The sequence below is a fragment of the Pristis pectinata genome, chromosome 10, assembly GCF_009764475.1.
Source record: "Pristis pectinata isolate sPriPec2 chromosome 10, sPriPec2.1.pri, whole genome shotgun sequence".
Classification (NCBI taxonomy): Eukaryota; Metazoa; Chordata; class Chondrichthyes; order Rhinopristiformes; family Pristidae; genus Pristis; species Pristis pectinata.
The window spans coordinates 98851659-98872795 of NC_067414.1; the positions used below are offsets into that span (position 1 = coordinate 98851659).

Genomic DNA, 21137 nt, shown 5'->3' on the forward strand with positions numbered 1-21137 from the left:
AATTTTGTGTCATCCTAAAACTCACTGATCAAGCCTTGTGAATTCACATCCAAATCATTTATATAAATGACGAATAACAAGGGTCTCAATCTCAACACCAACCCAAGGCACACCACTAGTCACCAGCTTCCATTCTGAGAAACAACCTTCAACCACCAACCTCTGCTTCCAACCTCTGAGCCAATTTTGAATCCACCTAACTAGCTCTCCCTGAATTCCATGGGACCTAACCTTCCAGACCAGCCTATCATGCAGGACCTTGTCAAAGGACTTGCTAAAGTCCAAATAGACAACATCCACTACCCTACCCTCATCTACATTTTTGGTTACCTCTTCAAAAAACTCTAAACAGTTCGTCAAAGCATGACTTTCCACACACAAAGCCATGCCAACTCCTGCTAATCAGACTCTATCTATCCAAATGCTGATAGATCCTGTCTCTCAGAATTCTCTCCAGTAACTTCCCCACTACTGACGTCAGGCTGACCAGCCTGCAGTTCCCTGGCTTGTCCTTGCTACCTTTCTTAAACAACAGAACAACATCAGCCACCTTCCAGTCTTCGGGAACTTCACCAGTGGCTAACAATGAAGCAAAAATCTCCACAAGGGCCTCCACAATTTCTCCTCTAGCCTCCCACAAAGTCCCAGGATGCAATCAGTCAGGCCCTGGGGATTTATTCACCTTAATGCGCTGTAAGGCTACAAATACCTCCTCCCTGGTAATATTAATGTTCTCCAAAACATCTCCACTAGTTTCCCTTATCTCTTGAGCAACCATGATTTTCTCCTCAGTAAACACCAAGGAGAAACATTCATTAAAAATCCCACCTATTTCCTGTGGTTCAAGACATTGGCAACCCTGCTGTTCTCTAAGGGGGACCTACTCTCTCTCTGGCCACCCTTTTTCTCTTAATATAGCTATAGAATCCCTTGGGATTTTCCTTAACCTTACCTGCCAGATCCATCTCATACCCTCTCTTTGCCCTCCCGATTTCCCTCTTAAGAGTATTCTTAATCTTTTTATAGTCATTAAGGGATTCAATCATCCCCGGCCTCCTAAACACAATGTATACTTCCTTTTTCTTGACCAGGACCTCAATATCTCTCGTCAGCCAAGGTTCCCTAAACTTGCTAGGTTTACCCTTCACCCTAATTAGGCAGAATTAGTTGGATCCTGCCTAATTCCCCCAAAATTAGCCTTGCTCCAGTTTAGGACCCTAACCTGTCTTAAAACTAATAGAATTCTGGTCACTAGAGCCAAAGTGCTCCCTGACTGCCACTTCAGTTACCTGCCCTACCTTGTTCCCTAAGAGGAGATCCAGTATTGCACCCTACTGAGTAGGGCCTTCTATATACTGACTCAGGAAAGTTTCTTGGACACATTTCACAAATTCCAGCCCGTTCAGGCCCTTAAACACTCTGGGTAGTCCATCAATTCCAGGGAAATTAAAATCTCCCACTAATACAACCCTATTATTCTTACAACTCTGAGAATTTCTCTACACACCTGCTCCTCCAGTTCCTGCTGACTACTGGGGGGTCTATAATACAGCCCCACTAGAGTAACCCTCCCCTTCCTGTTTCTATGTTCTACCCATTTGGCCTCACTGGACAATCCCCCAAGAACGTCATCTCTAAGTACTGTTGTTACGTCCTCCCTTATCAAAAGGGCAACACCCCCTCCTCCCTTACCTGTACCTCTGTCACTTCTGTAGCATCTGTATCATGGAATATTGAGCTGCCAGTCCTGCTATAACATCCCAGTCTTCAGAACCAATCCACACTCTGAATTTATCCACCTTGCTTGTTAAACCTCATGCATTGAAATAAATGCAGTTTAACTGGGTATTCCTTTCCCTGCCTTTACTGTGCCCCTGGCTATCCTGATTACTAAACTTGCTCTTGTTGGCTCCTGCTTTATCCCATGACTTGCTCCTGCTCAGAATCCCACCCCCCTGCCAATCTAGTTAAACCCTCCCATATAGCACTAGCAAATTTTTGGTCCCCCTGGGGTTCAAGTGCAACTTGTCCCTCTTGTACAGGTTGCCTCTACCCAGAAGAGATTAAGAGGTAATTAATCTTTTCTTAAGGCATTAAAAAGTAGCCTTTTGAATATATTTAATGAGTTTGCCTCTAACTGCTTTCTGTGGGAGAGAATTCCAAACGTTTACCCAAGAGAGGAGAAATTTCTTGATCTCAATTCCAAGTTGCAAACCACACATCCTGTGGCTGTAATCCTGTTTCTGGACTCTCCAGCCATCAGGAACATCCTTCTTGGATCTAGTTTGTCTAGCCCTGTTAGATTTTTATAGGTTTCCGTGAATTTACCAGTCCTGCCATTTCAGGAATCAGTCCTGTCAACCTTCATTGTACTCTCTCATCGAACATACAACAGCACAGCACAGGAACGGGTCCTTCTGCCCACGATGTCTGTGCTGACCATGGTGCCAATCCAGACTAATTCCATCCGCCTGCACATGGTCTATATACCCCTCTGTTCCCTGGCTGTTCAAATACCTCTTAAAACATTACTATCGCATCCGTTTCCATCACTTCCCCTGGCAGCATGTTCCAGACACCTACCACTCTGTGTAAAAAAAAACCTGCCTCGTATATCTCCTTTAAACTTTCCCCTTCCATGGCACAACATCCTTCCTCGGATAAGGAGATAAAAACTGGACACAAAACTCTTGTTGGGGCCTTACTAAAGACCCACACAGCCACAGTAGGCATCCTTACTTCAACACAAATCCTGCAATTGCAATGAAGGCCAACATGGGTTTATAAAACCATGAGGGGCAGAGATCAGGTGGATGGTCAGTCTTTTTCCTAGGGTAGGGGAGTATAAAACTTAAAGGCATGGGTTTAAGGTGAGGGGGAGAGATTTAAAAGGGATTTGAGGGGCAAGTTTTCCCCACACAGAGGGTGGTGGGTACATGGAACAAGCTGCCAGAGGAAGTGGTAGAGGCAGGTACAATTACAACGCTCAGAAGACATTTGGACAGGTTGATGGACTGGAAAGGTTTAGAGGGATATAGGCCAAATGCAGGCAAATGGGACTTGCTCAGGTAGGCACCTGGTTGGCATGGATGAGTTGGGCTGTACAACTATGACCCTATACCTTTCTCACTACAGCTGCACCTGAAGGACACCTAGGTCCCTTCTCCCCAATCACCATTCAGATAATAATCTGCTTGCTTCTGCCACCAAAGTAGATAACCTCACATTTATCAACATTATACTGTATCTGCTATGCATTTTCCCATTCACCCAACCTGAATAAATAACTTTGGATCCTCTTTGCACCTTCCTCACAGCTCACACCCACCCCAGCTTTGTGTTGTTTGCAAACTTAAAGATGTTAGATTGAATGTCCTCATACAAATAATTATATATTGTGAATAGCTGGTGCCCAAGCACTGGTCCATGTGGCACCCTACCAGTCACTACCTGCCATCAAGAAAAAAATACTTTGTTCCTACTTTCTCTCTCCTGTCAGTGAAAGAATCTTCAACCCCTGCCAGTATATTAGCCCCAGTCCTATGTGTTTTTATTTTGCACATTAACTATTGTGGAACCTTCTCAAAAGCCTTCAGAGATTTCAAATAATGCTCCCCCGATCTATTCTACTTGCTCCATCTTCAAAAAATCCAGTAAATTTGTTACGTGTGATTTTTCTTTGCAAAAAAAACCCTTGCTGACTTTGTCCAATCCCATTACCGCTTGCCATGGCCAAGCACTGGGTTGTCTGAGAAGTCAAAGAGCAGACTGCTAGTTGCAACTGCTATCTGCTGGTGCAGTCACTGGGCAACTGAACGATGTCCAGTCTGTTGGGTTTACCTGCAATTTCCCACCCAGAAATCCACCAATTGCCCCCAAGCCCATCCCAGCATAAAATGGAAATTCTATCTTGTAGAGATATTTAGAGTCATACAGCATGGAAATGGGTCCTTCAGCTCAACTGGTCCATTCTGACCCAGACCAATTTGTGTATGGCTTCACTACCCTTTCTATGACACAACTTAAGGCAGGCTTAAAATAGGTTCTCATTACAACATGTATGAAGCACGCGACAAAATACATCGGTGGAATATTTATTCCACTGTAGAGTTTTAAGTCTCAAAACAAAAGCCTTCAGTTTAATGAAAAAGGGAACGATCTTCCAGCTGCAAGACTAAGGCCCACTGATGGACACAAGGCCACAAGTGAAGAGCAGAAGTAAACCATGCAGCTTAATGTGCTTGAAAACTAGGACCTGACTAATCACAATGACCCAGTATTGGCAATAAAAGTAATCGGTGCTCACTTTTATAAAGCAAAAATTCGGACAGTGACAGAGAGACCCAAGAGTATGGCGGAGAGGTAGGATTTAGCGGTAAAGGGATTTCAATCTCCCCCATATTAACTGGAACTGTTTTAGTGTGAAAGGCTAAGAGGTATTTTTAAAGTGCATCCAGGAGAGCTTTTTGAGCGAGAATGCAGATAGTACAACTGGAGAAGGGGCAGCACTTGGCTTAATCTTAGGGAATGTACTTGGTAAATAGTTGGAGTGTCAGTGGGAGAGCATTTCAAGACAGCAGCCAGAACTCTAAGCTGAAATAAAGATCCTGCATTGGCAAAAGGGCAACTTCAATATCATTAGACAGGATCTGGGAGGAGTAGACTGGGAGAGACTACACTACAATCAACAAATGGGAAGCAATCAAATGTGAAATAGTGAAAGGTTAGGACTAATGTATTCTGGTAGAAGGAAATGACAGCAAATCCAGAGAATCCTGGATGAATGAGAGCTTCAAGTTCCTAGGTGTAACCATCACCAATAGCCTGTCCTGGTCCAATCACGTAGACGCCACAGCCAGGAAAGGTCACCAGCACCTCTAATTCCTCAGAAAGCTCAGGAAATTCAGCATGTCCCCATTGACCCTCACCAATTTTTTTTTATATATAGATGCATTTTAGATGCACCACAGAAAGCAACCTATCTGGATGCATCATGGCTTAGTATGGCAACTGCTCTCCCTGAGACCACAAGAAACTGCAGAGAGTTGTGGACATAGCTCAGCACATCACGAAAACCAGCCTCCCCTCCATAGACCCTGTCTACACTTCTCACTGCTTTGGCAAAGCAGTCAACATAATCAAAGACAGACCCAACCCACCCTGGACATTTTCTCCACACCCCCCCTGCCCCCCGATTGGATAGAAGAAACAAAAGTCTGAAAGCATATACCACCAGGCTCAAGGGCAGTTTCTATCCTGCTGTTATAAGACCATTGAAAGGACCTCTTGTACGATAAGATGGACTCTCGACCTCACAATCCACGTCATCACAGCCCTTGCACCTTATTGTCTGCCTGCACTGCACTCTCTCTGTAACTGTAACACTTTATTCTGCATCCTGTATTGTTTTCCCTTGTACTACCTCAATGTACTGATGTGGTGAATTAATCTGTATGGGTGGCATGCAAAACAAAGTTTTTCACTGTACCTCGGTACATGTGACAATAATCAACCAATTACCAATGTCAAAGGGTAAAAGGGGAGAGTTGATAAGAATGCAGGGAGAATAAAATGGGATCAATGTAGGATTAGTGTAAATGGATGGGTGATGGTCAGCAGACCGAAAGGCCCATTTCTATGCTACTTCCATCTCTCAATGGCTCTAGGAGCATAGGATGTGGAAGAAATTAGATGGGTTGAGAAGGCTCATGAAATATCATTGGCAGGCAGGGAAAAGAATGAGGCTCACTAGAGACTAAAGGGGAAACCTATGTGTCGAGCCAGAGGAGTTGGGCGAGGTCTTAAATGAATACTTCTCATCTATATTTACTTAGGAGAGGAACATTGTTGTTGGAGAATTCAGGAAGGACAACAACAAAATTCTAAAACATGTTAACATTAAAAAGGAGATATTGGGTGTCTTAATGGGCTTAAAGGGAGATTCATTCCTAGGGCTTCATGAAGTGTATCTCAGGTTACTGTGGGAGGCAAGAGAGGAGTTTATTGGGGCTCTGACGGAGATTTTTAAATCTTTGATGATCACAAGTGAGGTGACAGATGACTGAAGGACAACAAACATGGTACCTTTATTCAAGGAGGACAGCATGGATAAGCCTGCGAGTTGAATGATAGTGGTGGAAAAATTAATGGAAAAATTAATGGAAAAAGTCCTAAGGAATAGGATTAATCTACACTTAATAGGGATAAATCAAAGTCAGCATGGCTGTGTTAGGTGAAGAGCCTGTCTGAGAAACTTCATTGAATTTTGGGGCAGTGCAGTTGATGTAGTCTACACGGACTTCAGTAAGGTCTTTGACAAGTTTCTGTTTGGGATACTGATCAAAAAGATTAGAGCCCATGGGATCCGAGGCAAATTGGCACTTTGCATCCAAAATTGTCTTGGTGACGGGAGACAGAGGGCAATGATGGAGTATTGTTTTTGTGACTGGAAGCCTGTGAACAGTAGCGTGTCATGAGGATAGGTGCTGGGACCCTTACTGTTTGTCATATGCATTAACAATTTAGATAAGAATGTAGTGAGATTTAGAAATGAGGTATGATTAGTAAATTTGCAGGTGACAGGGAAATTGGTGGTGTCATTGATAGTGAGGATGATCATCTTAGGTTACAGATATTGATCAGTTGGTAAAATGGGCAGATCAATGGCAGATGGAATTGAATCCTGATGAATGCGAGATAATGCACTTTGGCAGGACTAACAAGGATAGGATGCACAATAAATGGTAGGGCCCGAGGGAGAACTGAGGAGCTGGGGGACCTTGGTGTATGTCCAAGGGTTCCTGAAAACGGTAACATGAGTACATAAGATGGTGGAAAAGGCATTTGGGATACCAGCTTCGTTAACCAGAGCATAGTATATAACAGCAGGAAGGTTCTGGTTCAGCTTTATAAAACGTTGGTTAGACCATAAATGGTGCATTGCATACAATTCTGGTCACCACTCTATAGGAAGGGCATGATTGCACTGCACAGGAGATTCATCCGGATGTGGCCTGGGATGGTGCATTTCAGTTATGAGGAGAGACTGAGGATATTTTCCTATATTCCTTGGAGCAAAGGAGTCCAAGAGGAGGATCCCATTGAGGCCTACCCAATTATGAGCAGCATTATGGTAGGAAAGTTTATCCCATAACACAAATGTCAAAAATTAGAGGACATTGTTTTAGGCTAAGGGGTGGGGGGGGTGGGTTGAGGGTCAGAAGGTGGTTTACATTGGGACACACTGCCCGAGTGGTGGTGAAAGCAGGTACACTCCAATTCTCAAGTATCTGGATGAGCACTTGAATTGCCAAGACATTGAAGACTACAGACCAATAATTCTGGTAAATAGGCAATTGATGATCGGCATGGACATGATGGGCAGAAGGACCTGTTTCTGTACTGTAAGTCTCTAGTGACTATAACTGGAGTCCACACATACACGATTAAATGTGTGGGGACATCCAGAAGGTTCTGCCAGCAAATTTCTGCTGTTCAGGGAGTGTGGTCACTCTTCCCTAATTTAAAATGAGCAACAAGCTAGTTTTTAAATCAAACTAAACTATGATTACTATCTGACCACTTCTTTGGCCTTAAAAATTACTGATTTTATATTAAAGCAAAATACCGCAGAACTGATTGTGGACTTCAGGAAGGGGAAATCGGGAGAACACAAATCAGTCCTCACTGAGGAGTCAGCAGTGGAAAGGGTGAGCAGCTTCAAGTTCCTGGGCATCAACATCTTGGAGGATCTATCCTGGGCCCAACACATTGATGCAATCACAAAGAAGGCACGCCATTGACTCTCCTTCATAAAGAGAGCCAAGGACATTTGGTATGTCACCAAAGACTCTTACAAATTTCTATAGATGTACAGTGGAGAGCATTCTAGCTGGTATGGAGGCTCCAATGCACAGGATCACAAGAGGCTGCAGAGGGTTGTAGACTCAGCCAGATCCATCACGGGCACAACCCTCCCCACCATCGAGGACATCTTCAAGAAGCAGTGCCTCAAGGCAGCAACATCCATCACTAAGGACCCTCACCATCTAGGACATGCCCTCTTCTCATTACTACCATCAGAGAGGTGGTACAGGAGCCTGAAGACCCACACTCAATGATTCAGGAACAGCTTCTTCCCCTCCACCATCAGATTTCTGAACAGTCCATGAACGCTACCTCACTATTCCTTTTTTTGCACTATTTAGTTTTGTCATTTATAGTAATTTAATGTCTTTGTACTGTACTGCTGCTGAACAACAAATATCACATCATACAAGTTAATGATAATAAATCTGATTCTGATTCTTCCTTAATCCATGGTCCGTTTCAATCAACATTATACTTCAACATTTAAAATCTTAGTTCAGAACTGGAGCTTCATACTTCCTCTCAGTTCTGAGAATTAATCAATATGATTAGTTGTGTAATCTACTTAAATAATATGGCTACCACTGGATTGCAAATGATACAGGGGGAGGAGAAATCCACACCAGTGAATAGAGGTTAAGTTACTGAACTTGTATAGAGGTCTGTGCTGATGAGTTCCATGCAAATTAGGAATTACATAAACTTGGGATTCGAAGTATCTGTAAAATGGCGACCATGAAACTGCAGGTTGTCATAAAAAAAAAATCTGGTTCACAAGTGCCTTTAGACTTAAAAAAAAATCTTACATAGTCTGGCTCCTGGAGGACCCCAGATACTTCTGCAACATGGCCGACTCATAACTGCTTCTCAACGGACCTAGTAAGCCACTCGGTTTAAAGGCATTAAAGGTGGATATGATGGGCTCTGAATGAATAAATAACAGCGTGCTCTTTTTTATTTGTCATGTCCCCCTTGACACTCACCAACTTTTATCAATGCACCATAGAAAGCATCCTATCCAGATGCATCACAGCTTGGTATGACAACTGCTCTGACCGTAACTGCAGAGAGTTGTGGACACAGCTCAGCACATCATGGAAACCAGCCTCCCCTCCATAGACTCCGTCTACACTTCTCGCTGCCTCGGTGAAGCAGCCAGCATAATCAAAGACCCCACCCACCCCAGACATTCTCTCTTGTCCCATCTCCCATCAGGCAGAAGATACAAAAGCACGTACCACCAGGCTCAAGGGCAGCTTCTATCCCACTGTTATAAGACTCTTGAACAGTTCCCTAGTACAATAAGATTGACTTTTGACCTCACAATCTACCTTGTTATGACCTTGCACCTTATTGTCTGCCTGCACCGCACCCTGTCTGTAGCTGTGACACTTTACTCTGCATTCTGTGTGGTTTAATCCTATACTACCTCAATGTACTGTGTAATGAATTGGTCTGCATGAACGGTATGCAAGACAAGTTTTTCACTGTACCTTGGTACAAGTGACAATAATAAACCAATTCCAATTATGTACAATAACTAAAACACTGTTTTACACAAAACTGCTGAGCTTGAAAATCACCCAAGTGAAATGCCGGCAGTGGTGGTGGAGGTGGATACGATAGGGTCTTTTAAGAGACTGTTGGATAGGTAAATGAAGATGAGAAAAATAGAGGGCTATGGGTAAGCCTAGTAATTTCTCGGGTAGGGAATGTTCGGCACAGCTTTGTGGGCCGAAGGGCCTGAATTGTGCTGTAATTTTTCTATGTTTCTCATATGAACACATCACACCACTAAGCAGCATGCAGCCCTGGGCAATGCAAAACTACCAGACTGTCTTTTCCCATACATTAGGGTTTCTTCCTTTTGGACGCTGATCAATTCACTGTACATTTCTGTTTTTTTCTTATTTTCCATTATATTTTCAATGGATCCATTCACATATCTGGGACTTCAAAGGTCATTTAGCATTGTGATGCATTATTTAAAGCTGTTCAAAATATCATCTGAACAATAAGCAGCACATGAATGGAAAACTTTGTCAATGAGTTTAACCCACAGGGCAATGACTTTCATTAAATTCCTTGCTAAAACAAATGACAGAATCCAGGTCAATCAATACCTAAAATAAACATCAGGCCAAGCACTTCTGGAGATAAAACCTCACCTTTTCAACCATGGGTGAGAAAATGATGAACTAATTTCCAAATGCAAAGGATAAAAGATCACAATATATAAAGCAATTCTCAACCAGTGTGCTAAAAACTACCTATGCCTGCCCAGGGATTGTAATTAAGACCTCAGTGATGAGAGTTTTTAAGTCAGTGGGCTAGCTCGGAAAATGCTGTCAGATTTCAATGTGCTTTGGAAGTACCCATTTTTCCCCACCGTTTCATCAGCCTTGATATCAAGAACTTTCTCTGGCAAAGCCTTCCACGTCTTTGGCAAACTTATCTCACACGTTTGGAACAAGCAGCTACCATCACTGAGCACAAGTATGTCTGCCAACTGGGCTCAAGGCCTCAGTTCTCTTCCTCACTACTGCAAAAGCTAGGTCGTATATCAAGCAGGGGTAAAGATTGAAAAACTTCCCAATTCCATGTCTCAGTATTTGAGACCAATGGACAACCAATTAGATTTTGAAAGAACTGGTCAAAAGAAAAGCAGACTGTGGTTTGCTGGCAAAAGCCCATGAAGCACTCGTGGTGAGACCCTCTCTCAAAGGTTGTAATCCATGCCCAACTAAAGAACAGCCCACAACAGAGGAAGACCAAAACTTCCAATCAGTGAAAGGGTTAAGCTTCAGAAATTCAGCATTGCTAAGGCAGGCAAATGGGATTAGTGTAGGTGGGCAAAAAGATCAGCATGGATATGGAGGGTGAAGGGTCCATTTCTGTGCTGTACAACTCTATGTTCTATAACCAGAAGGACACTGCCAACAAGGCCAGTTTAGTCACTGTGAAGTGCCAACAGAGACCTTGGCAAAGCCCATAGGCCAGCCTGGCAGCAGAACATGCTGCAACTTCCATCCAGCAACTTCCATCCAGCAACTGGATCAGTGGCCACTATGGTAAGGATGGTCACTGGCACGTTGAGCTCTTCCCCCACATTTATGGGTATGGTAGTGGCACAGCAGTAACATCCAGGGTAGATTGTGAGAAACCTTTTACTCTTAGCACACCAAGGGGCATAGGTTTAAGGTAAGGGGTACATAAGGAACTAGTAGGTCACCAGCTCCCGAGCCTGCCCCAACTTTCAAAGTGATCAAGGCTGCTCTCTGCTGGCCTTAACTCCTCTACTGTGTCAGTTCCCGATAATCCTCAATTCCTTGAACTGAAATATTTATCTCTCTCTACCTTAAGTATATCTAATGATCTGGCCTTACTACCCTCGCGGGCAGAGAATTCCAGTTATTTACTGCCCTCTCAGAAGTAATTTCTACACACCTCAGTTTTAAATGACTAGCCCCTTATTTTGCAGTTATGTCCCCTTGTTTGTGACTTTCCTACTGGTGAAAACATGTCATCTACCCTGTCAAACCCCCTTAGTATTTCTATCTTTGAATAAGGTGACAACTCATCCTTCTAAACTCCAAGGATTACTGACCCAAACTTTCCAGCCTCTCTTGATAGGACATCCCTCTGATCCCAGGAATTACCCTGGGGAATCTCCTCTGGGCCACCTCCAAAGCTACTATATTTATTTTTAGGTATGAGGACCAAAACTGTGCTCAGTATTCTGGGTGTGGCCTTATCAACATCCTATATACCTGTAACAAAACCTCTCTATTCTTAACCCCAACCCTTCCATAATAAAGGCCAACGTGCCATTTGCCTTCTTACCTACTTGTTGGACCTGCCTGTTAATATTTTGGGATTCATGCAGTAGAACACCTGGATCTCTCTGAACTTCAGTCAGTTTCAGCCATCCTCAAACAATTCAAACATATTTGTCAAACATGATGCACCTTTCATAAAACCATGTTGACTGGGGTTGATTATATTCAGCTTTCCTAAATAATTAGTTATTTCCTCTTTGATTATTGACCCTAGCATCTTGCCAACAATAGATGTTAAACAAACTAGTCTGTAGCTCCCCATATTCCGTCTTCCTCTCCTTTGGCTATTTTCCAGTCTTCTGCTACTCTCCCAGAATTTTGATCATCTTAACTGATCCTCTGTTGCTCCAGTGACAGAGTATGAATTAATGCATACTTTTGGTTAGTTTTAACCTGTGGACCTAAATACACAAGGGAAGAAGTGGAGCCAGCCTATATACTTTTTACTTTATTACCTAGCAACTTGTAAAGTGATTTTCATCCCAAGAGTTTGCACCATTCATAAGCAACTGTAGACCAAAGAACATTTTAATCCACTTCCCCAGAGAATTCCTTCTATCAACTTCTATTAAAGGAAAATAAAGCAGAATTTTCTTGTCTATTTGTATAAAAAGTGGCCATGTAAGAGGAAATTCCAGATCTTAATTGAACAATTTTCCAAAAAAGTTTAAAGGAACTGTGAATTTCAAATTTCACATTGAAGAATTTAGTGCAGAGGTTGAAAGCTCCAATTTCATGGGGAGCTTTTAAGGAGAATCTATAATCCTCCAGTATACAGTTTAACAAATTTCTACTGACAAATGTTGGAAGTGTCGGAAGACAATGATAAGCAGGCAAGAACAGTATTGATTGCCATTCTCTAACCACCCTTGAGAATGTGGTGAACTTCCCCGGTCTGCCTGGTGAAGACATTCCCACAACACTGTGAGATAGGAAGTTCCACGAGTTAAATCGGCAGTGCGCAACTATTTTTTGCAGGGAGAAACAGACTGACAATCCAAATCACAAGATGGCATGATGATGCAGCACACCTTTACCTCACTGCTGCCTCACACCTTTGCGGACCCAGGTTCGGTCCTGACATCAGGTGCTATCCTCGTGGAGTTTGCACACTCTTTGGATGCTCGCTTCTTCCTTCATCCCAAGGACGTGCTGGAAGGTTAATTGGCTTGCAAGTTACCTTCTAATGTAGGTTAGTAACAAAAAGGGGTATGGGGAAATAAGGAAGGGGGAATTGAACTAATGGGATTGCTTCCTGGGAACTGGCATGGATCCGATGGGCCAAATGGCAGCTCCTGTGTAATTACAAGAGTTCTAAGGGCCATTCTTTTGTTTTGACCATATATAACCAGATAGTGATATATTTAAGCACAAATACGAGGACACAAAAGTTACGAATAGACCAGTTTCTGTGAGGTTGCCACCCTTGGCTCTTCCTCTAAAAAACATAATTTACATTTTATGTTTTCATCAGTCCTGGAGACTGATCCAACCAGCACTACATCACTGATTTATAGTTGATTCAATGTCGTAAACTAAAGTAAATTTTAGTGAATAAAATATATTGTAAAAATACAAATTACTTCACAAAATGTAACACCACTGCAGTCTGAGTCACTCTCACCCAAAACTGCTTAGACTACAGTCCAAACACAGGCACTCCCCTCTATCCCATGATGGAAAACCAACTGAACTATCAAAATACATCACCACCAAGCCTTCTGACCCAACCACAAGGAGTTCTCTCAGCACCAGACAAGTCTTTCTGCTCCAGGTACACAATGGGTTAAGTGACATTGATCTACCACTGAGCAGCATAATATCTAAATCTGGCAACTGAGCAACTGCCAGGTGGTGAACAATTCAGAGTCACCGATTAACTACTTTATCTGACAAATAAAGTTTCTGGATATATAATTCAAATGTAGTGTGCTGTCAGCAGCATACAGCCTTTGTAATCTCTATACATAGATCTGTCCAATCCTCAAAGTAGCAGCAAGGGAAAACAAGCACCATGTGACAGACTTTAAAAGCAACATTGATCACAATTTTAAATCAGCTGCATCTCAGCTCTGAGTCAGAAAGTGTACGTTCCATTCTCACACCAACAGCCCAGCACAAAAAGCAGTACTGAATGAGTGCTGCACTGCTGTACAAGGTTTTAAAACAAAGCCAGGGCTATTCCTCCAAGTGGCATTGCTGAGGGAGCGCAGGAGCATTATTGCTGTTGTCCCAGCCAATATTTATTGCTTAAGCAATACTAAAAAAATTAGATTATCTGGCGTACCTCGCTGCCATTTTACTGTACAAAGCAGCCCCAGTGTTTTCTACACCACAACAGTGACTATACTTCAGAAGTATTTTGTTGGCTATAAAGCAACTTAGGACGTCCTGAAAAGATATGAAAGATGCCATGCAAATTCAAGTCTTAACATTTAAAAATAGTTACTTTTGAAAGTCACTTCATCAGCATGCATTAAGTTTGGGTGTAACACCACCCCAACCCCAGGCTTCTGAAAAAATATTTCCAATAAATTGACTGTAATCTGAACAAAACATTATTCCTACATTTAGCTTTCAGAAGATCTTGCATAATACGGACTTTTGCATCCACTATTGATTCCAGTACCTTGAGGAAGGTAGATGCTGCGGTACACCAATAAAAGTTGTCTTGGAGTTAAATTTGGAGTAGATGCAAGGGACAAGCTCAAAGTGGAATGACTCCCAGGTGCTTGTGCAGGAAATACTGTGGCTCAGCCTTCAGCAAGCAATGTAAAGCAGGGCTCAACTTTAAGCATAAGCCAGTAGAGACATTTGTTGTATCGGGGTATGCTGGTTTTGCTGTGGAAATGATTTGAGTTACTGTGTCTCAAAGTATTATCTGCAAATGTTAGTTTTATTCATTTTTTTTTTAAAAAGAGTGCAAGTCTGGCTAACATGGCCAGCATTTACCATCTTCCCCTAATTGCACTTGAGACAGTGACAGTGAGCTGCCTTCTTGAACTACTGGAGCCCTTCTGGTGTTGGTACTCCGAAGATTTAGACCCCAGCGATCGAGGAGCAGCAATGTATTTCAAAGTCAGGAAGGTGTGTGACTTGGAGGGGAACCGTCAGCTGATGGCTTTCCTATGTCCCTGCTGCATTGTACCCTTCATGTCTGAGGTACTATTGGAGTGGTCAAAGTAACTGCAAGGGTTTTGTAAAAGGTACATAGGGTGCTGGTTGTGGAGGAAGGGATCCCAACCAAGCAGCTGCTTTGTGCTGGATGGTATCGAACTTCAGTGTTGCAGTATAATTCATCCAGGCAAGTGCAAGTACCAGGTGAATCACTCACTGCAGGATACAAACTTCTGGCCTGCCCTTGTAACATAATGCTGATGTGGCTGGTCCAGTGAGACTTCTACTTAGGAGCAATCCCCTGAGATGTTGATTGTGGTAGAATTCAGAGATTATAATGCCACTGAATCTCAAGAGTAGGTGATTAAACTCTCTTGTTGGAGATGGTCAATGTCTGGCACAAAATCAGCCCATGTCTGAATGTTGTCCAAGGTCTTGCTGCATGCAAGCATGGACTGTTTCATTCTCAGCTGCAAATGGAATGCAACATTGTGTGATCAGTGAACATCCCCACTTCAATCTTCTGATGGAGAGCATGTCAGTGATGAATTAGATGAAACTGGTTAGGCCTAGCACACTGTCCCAAGGAACTACCAAGGCAGTAGTTGGGATGACCGATTTTCAACTGTCCTCCTTTGTGCAAGGTGTAACTCCAACCATTGGAGCTTTTTCCCTTTATTAGTATTGATCAGTTTTCCAGAATTCCTTGATAACACTCTTGGTCAAATGCTGCCTTGATGGCAAGGACAATCATTCAGTTCTTTGGTCCATGTTTAGACAGGAACTGATGACGTATGAAGCCAGGTGGCCCTGACAAAACCACAAGTGGGGATCAGTGAGTAGGTTATTGGCGGGCAAGTGCCACCTGACTGCACCGTCAACACCATCTTCCATCAGGCAGTTAGATTTATATTCTAAGTCTCCAGAATCACAGCTGGGATATTGTCTGGTCCCATAGACTTTGATAAATGTTCATTCAAGACATTACCAATGTCCTCTGGCTCCATCCAGAATGCCCCTTTGGCCCCTAATGGGACTCACCAATTCCACATTACCCTCGTCCTTAATATAAAAGGTTTTGAGATTTTCCTTGGTCTTCTCTGCAGTGATGTTTTGTAATTCCTCTTTACCCTTCTAAGTTTTTTTTGAAAAAGGGTCCTCCTCTAAACTTTCTATACTCCTGAAGGTCCTCCACCATTGCCATGAAGTACATTCAAGACCAAAACAGACAGAATTTGGGATGTCAGGAAATGAGGATTTAGGAATCAAAAGGCTATAGAGGGTGTCAGGACAAGGCCATGCAGTCCAAACCCATGTGCAATATAATTTCCTGAACTTTTCCAAAGTATTACAATAATAATACAGGGCTCAAAAGCCAAAAGCCAAGCCTAGATGGATCAGGATCATTGCTGGTCAATATTTACTCTGATATCTCACAGTGCCAGAGACCTGGATTAACGCCTGACCTCAGGGGCTGTCTATGAATGATCAAAACCAAACAGCAGATGCTGGAAATCTGAGATAAAAACAGAAGAAGCTAGAAATACTCATCAGGCCATTTTCTATGGGAAGAGAAAGAGCGCTAGCATTTCTTCAGCGTGAAATGTTAGCTGTTTCTCTTCCCACAGATGTAGCCTGACCCGAGTATTTCCAGTTTTTTCTGTTTTTAATTTGGGGAGGGAATCTGTACTTTCTTCCCACAACTGTGGATTTCCTCCAGGTGCTCCGGTTTCCTCCCAAATTCTAACAATATTGGATTAGTAGGTTAATTGATCACTGAAAATTGCATAGGTGAGTGGTGGAATTAGTTGGTGGGGGAGGGTGAATTGATGACAATGTGGGGAGAGTAAGAAGTGGGTTTAATGTTGGATTTGTGCAAATGGGTGATTTATGACCAGCGTGGACTTGGTGGGTTTCCATGCTGTATCTCTATCAATGACTATGACACAAAGCTGGGTGGCATTGTGGCTACGTAAAGGAAACAGGTTTTGAGGATAGAGAGGTTAAACATATGGCAAAAACAGGGAAGATGGAATATTATAAGAAAAAATTGAGAGGTTATCCACTTAAGTAGAAGAAAATAGAATTTTTTTTTTAAGTGGTGAGAATTTGAAAGGTGTTGGTTTTCAGAGGGACCTGGGTGTCCTTGTCTATGAATCAATGAAAGTTGAGTGTTTACTGGAACTGCATGTTAAGGCAGCAAATGATGTACACAAATCCTCTTGCAATAAAGGTCAACACACGGGTAGAGATGCTCCAACAGGACATAATTGAGACTGTGTCTGGAATATTAGTACAGGTCTGGTCTCACGAGTAGAGCGCAATGAAGGATTCCTGGGATTTCAGTTTTGTCTGATGGAGAGTCTAGGTCTATGCCCTCTCATGTTCAGGCAGTAAGACAGTACATGCAGGGATGATTCCACCCCACCACCCTGCCTGTACTTCCTTGCCTTGGCTGGGGTGTCTGGGATCAGCTGTCAGAGTTTCAACATTTGGGGTCAGCCATTCAAGACTGAAATTAGCAGACATTTCTTCACCCAGAATGTAGTGGATTTCATATTTGTTTCCCTTTACCTCATGGCACAAGAGCCAATTCAGCCCATTGAGTCTACGCTAGCTCTTTGGAAAGTTATGGAGGCTCAGTCACTAAGTCTATGGAAGCGCAGCCACAGCAGTTTGCACTGCTGCCTCACAGCCCCAGGCATCCAGGTTCAATCCTGACCTGGTGAACTGTTTGGGCAGAGTTTGCACAGGTTCTTCGTGTAGGCTTCTTCTAGGTGCCCAGTTTTCACCTTTTTCTTAAAGCTTGCTGTTAGGTTAACTGGCAACTGCAAATATCCCCTTATTGCGGTTTAATGGCAAAAAGAATCTAAAGGGGGTGTTGATGGACATGTGACAGAGACAATAAGTTGCAGTGATACTGGGAAATACAAGAAGGGGAATGGGATAAATGGGATTGCTTCCCTGGAAACAATCATGGATCCAATAGGCCAAATAGCTGCTTCTTGCATTATCATAAGGGCAAGGTATTCATGAAAGAATGATGCATTTTTAGATACCACAGGAATCAACAGAAATGTCAAATACAGACTGTGGTGCTGAAGTAAAATCTCGCTGAAAGATGCTTGAGGGGCATTACAGCCCATTCCTCTATGACTGTTACATGCACATTAAAATGTATGACATCCCAAGAGTTGGGAAATGGACTGCAAATTGGTCATGCAGCAGCAGACTAAGGGTACTTTTAAATGGATGCTGTCCACACCAATGGGAGGGCCACGGCTTCCTCCATGCATTATGCTCATTATTGATGGAGTTGAACACAAGTAACAATTATGAAATACATCAATAACACAAAATAGCACTGGTTTCAAAACATAAATAGCATTTAATTCAAGAGTGGACCGTATAAGGGTGAGCATTTATATTTACAGCCGTTCCTGATTTCCCCTGAGAAGGTGACAGTGGGCCTTCTTCCTCAACTGCTGAAGTTCACATGAAGTTGTCAACATTGCAGCCTCTGATTCTTTCCCCCCTCTGGTTACCAAAACTTCTGCCGTGGTTCTGATGTGGTTTTGCCTCATTTACTCTATCAAAAGCATTCAGAATTTTTAAACAATTTTATCAATTCTCTGGTTAACCTTCTCTGCTCTAATAAGAATATAAACAGGAGTCTTTCATTGCAGGTGCTATTCTAATGTACTAAAGTGAATCTCCTGGGCAGTATACTTCAGGAACAATGTCAAGATCATAGCAAGGGTAGAGAAAAGGTGCTGTCCAGATAGCTTCCAATTCTCCTGCTGGGGCACTTTGGCAGCTGTCTGTGTGGAGACTTCATGATTGAATATGATATTTCTGGGTAAAGGAATAATTAAATGTCATATCTAAATAGGATAGTGCATACAAGGGGAATGAACAGAGAAAGCACCACACTCCAGAACTGCTTCAAATACAAGATGAAATGTGTGTATTAGAGCATTGGGATAAAAGAACAAACCAAGATCAAATACTTCAATAACAGGAATCCTATATCATACAGCTAAATGGAATCTTCTAGTTGTTAACCGATCATACTGACAGTTCACTACATCATTAGTCCATAAAAATTGCAACACAACATAATAGAAATCAACTTACTTAATTCGGTCTCCATCAGTCAGTGGTTCCTGTGGAGAAGAGAGGTGCAACAGTTAGACTAATTAAACTCATCTTCCCAACTTACTTTGTTATAGAGTCATAAGACATGGATACAGACCCTTTGACCCTCTGTATTTGGCAAATATCAAGCACCCATCCATATGAATCCCATTTACCAGCACTTGGTCTTGCATTTGCTATGCTCTGGTGATTCAAGTGCTCATCTAGATGCTTCTTAAATGCCATGAGAGTCTCTGCCTCCACCACCCTCTCTGGCAGTGTATTCCAAAGTCCAAAAACCCTCTTGGTGAAAAAGTTCTGCCTTGTATCCCCACTAAACCCTTACCTTAAAGTTATGCCCTCTGGTTATGGACAATCTGCTATGGGGTAAAGTTTACTACTGCCCACTCTATCTATGTCCCACCTAATTCTGTACACCTTTATTAGTTCTCCCCTCTGTCTTCTCTGCTCCAAGGAAAATGATCCCACCCTATCCGGTCTCTGCTCATAACTGAGACGCTCCATCCCAGGCAACATCCTGGTCATAGAGCAAAGAAACAGGCCCTTTGGCCCAACTCATCCATGCTGACCAAGGTTCTCATCTAAGCTAGTCCCATTTACCAGTGTTTGGCCCATATCGCTCTCTCTGTCTATAAGCCTTTCCTATCCATGTACCCGTCCAAGTGTCTTTTAAATGTTGTCCATATACCTGCCCTCAACCACTTCCTCTGACAGCTCATTCCATATACTGACCACACTCTAGGTGAAAAGGTTGTCCCTCAGATTCCTATTAAATCTCTCCCCTCTCACCTTAAACCTATGCTCTCTAGTTCTTGATTCCCCAACCCTGGAAAAAAGACCGAGAGCATTCACCCCATCTATGCCCCTCATGATTTTATATACCTCCATAAGATCACCCCTCATTCTCCTATGGTCCAATGAAAACAGTCCCAACCTGCTCAACCTCTCTCCATAATTCAGTCCCTCAAGTCCCAGAAATATCCTCGTAAATCTTCTTTGCACTTTTTTCAGCTTAATAGCATCTTTCCTATAGCAGGGTGACCAATACTGAACACAATATTCCAAAATGCAGCCTCACCAACTGGTGAATCCCCTCTGCACCCACTCCAGAGTAATCACATAATATCTATACTGAGGCAAATAAAACTGCACACAGTATTTCAGCTGTGGCCTCAGATGTTTTGTAAAGCTGTACCATAACTTCCCTGCTCTTATATGCTCCAGCTAGTACCCTGTATGACTTCTTTACCAACCTATCTACTTATGCAGACAACTTTAGGGATCTTTGGACTTGTTCACCAAGGTCCCACTGTTCCTCAATATTCCTGAGGGCTCTGCCATTATGTTCTACCCTTACTTGACCTCCCAAAATGCATCACTTCACACTTAATCAGGATTAAATTCCAACAGAGCCTACAGGTTGATGGTTCAAGTACTTGTCTTGATGTTTTTTTTTTAAATATTCTGAAAGTACCACTTTTCACCAACTCCTCAGCCAGGACATTCCAGTTCCCAACCACTGTGGAAAAAAAATCCCTCCTCGGATCCCCTCTAATGCTCCTACTGCTTACTTTATACCTATGCCCTCATCTTAGATAGCCTCACTGTGGGGAAAAAGATTCATATTATCTCCCCCCTCATAATTTTGTAAATAAATTCTTCATGACTGCATTATTGATGACATTTTCCATCAATCTGCTGATGACTCAAACTTCATTGATTCAGCAGTGATTAGCCGGATTGGATTTGTCCTACTTTGAGAATAAATTATTTTGGAATTTTCCACATTGTTGGGTAGATACCAATTCTGTAACTGTACTTGAATGGCTTGATTTGAAACATAGCTTGTTCTATGCCCAAGTCTTCAGTACTACCGCTGGAATCTAGTCTGGTCCTACAACATTTGCTCTATTCAATGCCTTAAACAATTTCTTGATATCACTTGGGATGAAAGGATCAGCCAAGGGGAATTTTGGGAGGAAGCCAAGGCGAATCATTGACTCAGCACCTCTGTTTGAATACAATTGCAAATGCTTCAGGTCTCACCTCAGAACATCAAGTGTCCCTTCCTTCAGCATTATATGGTACACTTATATATAATCTAAACCAACTGTTCCAAATAGTCTGTGACATGCTTGTATTCCATAGCAGCCC

General features: G+C 42.6%; 1 protein-coding gene across 5 annotated transcripts in view; it reads right to left on the reverse strand.

The window, feature by feature from the left end:
• Nucleotides 1-21137, reverse strand: part of tjap1 (tight junction associated protein 1 (peripheral)) — a 119896-nt gene that overhangs the window by 45403 nt on the left and 53356 nt on the right. For all 5 annotated transcript variants that reach the window (XM_052024275.1, XM_052024276.1, XM_052024272.1 and 2 more), the window contains one exon: nucleotides 18963-18991. In XM_052024275.1, the coding sequence (XP_051880235.1) occupies nucleotides 18963-18991 (29 nt within the window). The remainder of the gene's footprint in view (nucleotides 1-18962; nucleotides 18992-21137) is intronic.